General features: G+C 49.3%; 1 protein-coding gene across 1 annotated transcript; it reads right to left on the reverse strand.

Moving 5' to 3' along the window:
• Positions 1-1,111: 1,111 nt before the first annotated feature.
• LOC129343717 (kxDL motif-containing protein 1-like) lies at positions 1,112-1,633 on the reverse strand. Its single transcript, XM_055000092.1, has one exon. It carries the CDS (start codon positions 1,631-1,633, stop codon positions 1,112-1,114), a length of 522 nt encoding a protein of 173 aa, XP_054856067.1.
• Positions 1,634-5,981: the final 4,348 nt, after the last annotated feature.

The following is a 5,981-nucleotide window of genomic DNA, read 5'->3' on the forward strand; positions in this document are numbered from 1 at the left end:
TTCGGGAATCCCAAAGCAAAGCTGTCCAAAGTGATTCATATTACTTCAGTAAGCTTTGGAAAAGAGGCAGTAACCACTTGTGCAGCACTTTTCTAGCTGTTTGCATTGCAAGGGGCAAGAAAAGTGCTTGCTTTCTGTAAACTTGTAGTGGTACACAAATATTTCTTCTTTGATTTTTGCATCGCATGAGATTACATCAGAGCGAGGGTGGGTAGTTGCCTCACTCTCTCCGCACACAACATGTTGTCATTCCTATGCTGAACTCTGGCAAAGGAACTGTTAATACCACAGCAGAAGGGGGCAAGGGGAAAACTAAAAACCAGACAAAGAACGTGGACACTCTTTGTGGGGCTGTAAAAAGAAGGCAGAGGGTGACAAACGGGATCGAAACAGAACAAAAAGCAATCCAGTTGTTACATGTGACAAGCAACAGGTAATATGTGGCCGTCAGCTGTCTTCCGCAAGGAGAATGCATTGATGCATAGCCTCTTTTAGCGATAACGTGCATCAGTAGAGGCCAGCAGCACAGAAGACATGCTTTTACAGGGAGATAGAGGAAGCAACAGTGGAAGTGACAGAGCCCTTATACCCTGATAGCAGGCCTGTAGGAAAGGGGGGGGGCATACCTTCAGAAATATCCATTAGTGCAATCAACCAGAAACCTCACCTGCACAAGCCCTGTACATGGATAGGAGCTGTGGACAAACACGGCTTGTTTCAAAGGGGATCTCGGGCATCAGCTGCTTCTAATGAATTGTGCCCCAGGGAGGCACAGCCAGGGGGATACAAGTATGGCTTGAAAAAAGACCAAGCTACCCATTCTCAGTTTGTTTCCTAGCCATTTCCTTAGATTGTCCCTTTCTTGCTCTCCACCCACTAAGGGCTGAAGTTCTGAGAGACCAGCTTCATACATTTTCCCTGAGGGATGGTGTATGGATAAAGCAAATGGAAGAGGGCAAACAGCGTAATTACTGTTGGTCTGAAGGGCAGTCAAAACAAATCCCACTAATGGGAATGTGGTAGATACAGAGAAAAAGGAAAGGGATTCCAGTTTGCAGCCCTGACAGCAGATGGGAGGAAAAGCCCATCACAGCAAGCTTTCCCCAGCAGTCTAGTCCATCTCATTGTCGTCATCTGTGATACTCTGCCCGTTCACAGCTGGAGAGTCATACGGGCCTCGGGAAAGGTCCTTGAAGTCGTGGCTTGTGGTGGGGGAGATGATGTCGGGGCTGGTATCGCAGGATTCAGTGCTCTGCTCCAAGGTAGCAATGGTCATGGCAGTACTTTTGGGGAGGGGGTCGAAGTCGTCGTCTTCCAGAATGGGAGATTCATGAATATTGCTAAAGGCCTCTGGATACTGTTTTGCTAGCTTCTCTTCCAATGTCCTGATTCTCCAGAAGATGCTGTCCAGGTCTTTCTTCATCTCCACCAGGGTCCGGGTGTGGTGGAGGAAGTGCTTGTTCATCTGCTGCATTCGCACACAGGACAGGTTGTTGAAGTTCAACAGCATCTCATTGGTCTTCTCAAATTGGTCAAGCATGTTCTTTTGAGCCAGGATGATAGCATTTACATCTTCTGAGTTCACCATGATGAGAACCTGGCTGCAGAAAACACCAGAGGCAGAGGGCTCCATGAGTGGGCCTGGCCGGCTGCAGCTCACATGCCGGGCACTTGAGGGAGGTGGAGCAGTGGGAACCTGCTGCGAGCAAGCGCGGGAGAGAGGAAGCGTGCCCTTCCCTCAGCACCTGAGCTGCCGACAAAGAAGCTGCTCTCTGCCCATAGACACAGCGGGGCCGCGCTCGCTTCCGGGTCGGTGTTGGGGTCATGTACAGCGTGCAAGTGTTTGCTTTCAAACTTCCCTCCCCACCACTTTTTTCCCCCGATGGGAAAAGTGTTGCTTTCAAACACCTCGTGCTTTCTTTACCTGATAGGAGGGGGAGCCTCCTTCCCCTCCCGTCAGGTGAAGGAAGCATGGGGTGTTTGAAACATAAACAACACTTTTCTCGCCACTTGCAAGCAGCAAGAAAAGTGTTGCTTCAAACAGCAATCTGCATTACCCGGCAGCAATCATCCGGGGGGGGGGGGAATAAATAAATACTTGTGAAAGAATAAATAAAATAATGAATAAAACCACCCACCCAAGGAGTGAGAGAACCTGGCAACTCTAGGTCCCAAGCCCCTTTACATGGTGTTGTGGGGAAGGGCAGCACTTCATGGGGCAGGCGGCCTCATGGCCTAGTTATCCTGACGTTTCATGGAATTTCCGACAACATGGCATGGTGCCATTCCAGGTCTGGCCATTAGGTGACTCAGCAGTACCCTTAGGGGACCATTTGATCCTGGACATGAGGGAACAGATTCTCCATGGAGAGTATGTCGACGTCTTCTTCAGGAAACTGGAGAAGAAGGAGAAGGAAGACTTTGACTATAGGGAAAAGGAAAGACTTAAGTGCAGGAAAGTAGACTGCAACTGGGCCGACTGGCTGCCAGGCATGCTGATCTCCGCCAGGGTGTTGACTCATGACCAACCTTGGTGATCGACCCCTCTTTTCCAATACATCGACATAATTTATAAGGGTTGCATGGACTTTGCCAGTGCTGCTGGTTGCAGTACAAACAAAATTTCCGTATGAGGGTTCCTCTTAACCCAAGCCTGCCCTGGGTCCAGATTCAGCAGAAGCTTTGGCTGCAGGTGATGTCCCCTGCCAAAACTAACCCTGGTGATCACTTGGACAGCGGACACCTGGTTCAATGGTTTCCACCCACTTCTGGCCCCTGCACCTCATGGGGCAGTTCGTTCAGTCCCACCTGCTTTCCTGAGAGCTCAGCACTCAGGGTGTCTGCTCCCGTAAGTCATGCAGTTTCAGGCACCAATGCCCAATCTGCAGCAGCCCCCAACCCATTCACATCCTGCCCCAGGCAACTGAGAAAGGGTGGTAAGCATGGGGGGGGGAGAGATGGAGGTTCCAACACCTTGCTGGTAAAGGGACCCAGCCCCATAAGGCTGACACGACTTAGATGACTACTGTCTGTTTACCCTAGGTGTCATAATGCCTTGTTTTTGTTGAAAGGTTTTCTATTTGGGTTTAGAATTCTGCTTCAGGGCCCTTGAACACCCTTCATGTCTGCCAACCTGCATTCAGTCACTGGCATGGAAGAGATGGTTCAAGACAAAATTGGCAAGGAATGTGCTGAGGGTAGGTTTCTGGGCCCCTTAGCTCCCCCCACCCCCGATACCCTGTCTGTGGGTCTCCCACTTCAGTGTAAAGCCTAAAAAGAAGGTTGGTGAGTGCCGTGTTATTCAGCACTTTTCATAACTGTGTGGGGGGGGGGGTCCATAAATGATGCCATTCCTGAGCACTTGTGCTCTGTGCACTATATGTCCTTTGACCAGGCTGTCAAGCTTGTGTGGTGTTGTGGAGTCGGTGCTAAAATGGCCAAATGTGACATTAAGTTGGCATTTCACCTTCTCCCAGTTCACCCAAAGAATTTTGAGCTACTTGGGCAGTCATTCAAGGGCCAATTTTACATGGACAGGTTGCTCCCAATGGGGTGTTCAGTTTCATGTGCGGCCTTTGAGTGTTTCAGCTCTTTCCTCGAGTGGGCTTCAGTAATGGCTTCATTGTCAGGACGTGGTCCACTACTTGAATGACTTTCTTTTTGTGGGCCCTGCATGTTTGGGCCAATACGCCCATCTCCTGGCTGGCTTTGTCAGCATTGCTGGTGAATTAGGGGTCCCGCTGGCCCATGAAAAGACTGTGGGCCCTGTGCTGGTGTTGATGTTCCTTGGCATTGAACTTGACATGATGCAGCAAACCTCACAGTTGCCAGCTAAAAAATTGAGGGACCTCTTGACCTGGCTGGCCTACATTAGGGGAAAGTGCAAGGTTTCCCTCTTGGAGCTCCAGCAGCTGGTGGGTTTCCAGCGGTTGCCTCACCACAGGAATAAGATCAGTAGTGGCAAGCAGGAGGACCTTGAGGGGTGGGAGAACTTTCCGATCTCCTTCAATGAGGTCACCTTCTGGAGGGAGAACCTGTTGCTGGAGGCAGAGCTACCTCTGATGCCTCTGTGTCTACCAATTTTGGGGTCTATTTCTGGGGGCACTGGTGTGTTCAACTGTGGCCAATTGAATGGTCTGAAGGGGGTCTTTCCAAAGACCTTGGTGGAGAGTGCCCTCAAGTCATAATTGACATATAACGATCCCTGATGGGGTTTTCAAGGCAAGAGTCTAACAGAAGTGGTTTGCTGTTACCTGTTTCTGCAACCCTGAGTTTCATTGGAGGTCTCCCATCCAAGTACTAACCAAAGACGACCCTGTTTAGCTTATGAGATCTGATGAGATCAGGCTGACCTGGGATATCCAGGTCACGGCACCAAAGACCTTACCTTTTTGGATTTTTTTCCAACCCTTGTGGCAGTTTGCACGTGGGGGAGGGAACCGTTAAACCATTCTGTCCAATTTTGTTGTGATAATCAGACAGTGGTGCATGTCCTCAACTCCATTTCATCTAAGTTACCATGGTTATGAGGCTGGTCAGAGCATTCACACTCCTCTGCCTGTGGTTGAACATTTTGATCCTAGCTAAACATGTTCCAGGTGTAATTAATTGCATGGCAGACGCTGTGTCTCATTTACAGATGGAACTGTTTTGTCAGCTTACCTTCGAGGCTGACTTACTGCTGGCTTGAATGCCCCAGGAGTTATGGCAGCTTGGAAGGCATAGGCATACAGGACTAACCAGTTTGCAATTGCCTCCAGCACCCAGAGGGCCTATGATTCTACACTGAGCCAATTCTCTGGCTTTAGGTGGAAGGCAGGATTGCAACAGGTATGGCCTATTCCAGTGGATCACCTTATGCAGTTCTATAATAACATAATAATATTTGATTTATATACCTCCCTTCAAGACAACTAAATGCCCACTCAGAGTGGTTTAAAAGTGTCTTATTATTATTCTCACAACAATCGCTCTGTGAGGTAGGTGGGGCTGAGAGAGTTCTGAAAGAGCTGTGATTGACCCACAGTAACCCGCTGGCTTCAAGTGGAGGATTGGGGAATCAAACCCGGTTTTCCAGATTAGAGTTCTGCAGCTCTTAACTGCTACACCAAACTGGCTCTGCATTGAGCAGAAAGGTAAGGGGCTAGCTGTAAAGTCCACTAGAAGCCAACTGGTTGCATTAGCCTTTGCAAGTAACGCGTGGAGCCTGAACTAAGCCTCAGGAGACTTTGAGGTGAAGAAAATGCTAGAGGGGGCTTGTAGGGACAAGAGACAACCTATTTCCCCTTCTGTGTTTCATGACCTAGGCTTGGTTTGGGTGGAGGTGTACCACTCTGGCTTTCAGGTGGCCCTTTTTTGTGCTGCTGCACTAACTGCCTTTTTTGGAGTGCTGAGGGTTAGCAAATTGGTGGCCCAATCCCTTAAGGATGGGTCAAGACAAGCCCTGATGGCTCAGGAGGACCTTAAGTTTAGTGGTGACTTAAAGTTCAGTGCTTCAGAATGGAACAAAGGCAGAAAGGGCTGAAATACAGCTAGGCCTCAGTGATGATCCCGAGTTATGTCCAGTGAGTGCCCTCTGACTGTATGTGGCAGTCTGCAGGGAAGAGGCGGGGGTGTTGTTTCACCATAGCAATGGCACCCACCTTCAAAATATCGGTTTTGGGTGGTCACAGAGAAGGCACTATCCAAATTAGGATTGGAAGGGATCAAATTCAACAGCCATTCCACTAGGATTGAGGCTGCCTGTATGGTGGCAACCATGGGAAACCCAGGACCAGTTACCCAGAGAGTAGATTGGTGGTGGTTGTCCATGTACCAATCTTATGTGCACCCCTGGCAGCATTGTGAACTCCTTTCTGATTCTGTTCTCTTTTCAGGTGCTGTGTTTCACCACAAGAGGCTGAGGATCTTCATCTGCAGGCACAGCATGATGTTCTGGGCAGCCCACCATTCCAAGAAGACTCCAATCAGGTTCCAACTTG

The sequence above is a fragment of the Eublepharis macularius genome, chromosome 15 (genome assembly GCF_028583425.1).
Source record: "Eublepharis macularius isolate TG4126 chromosome 15, MPM_Emac_v1.0, whole genome shotgun sequence".
Taxonomy (NCBI): Eukaryota; Metazoa; Chordata; class Lepidosauria; order Squamata; family Eublepharidae; genus Eublepharis; species Eublepharis macularius.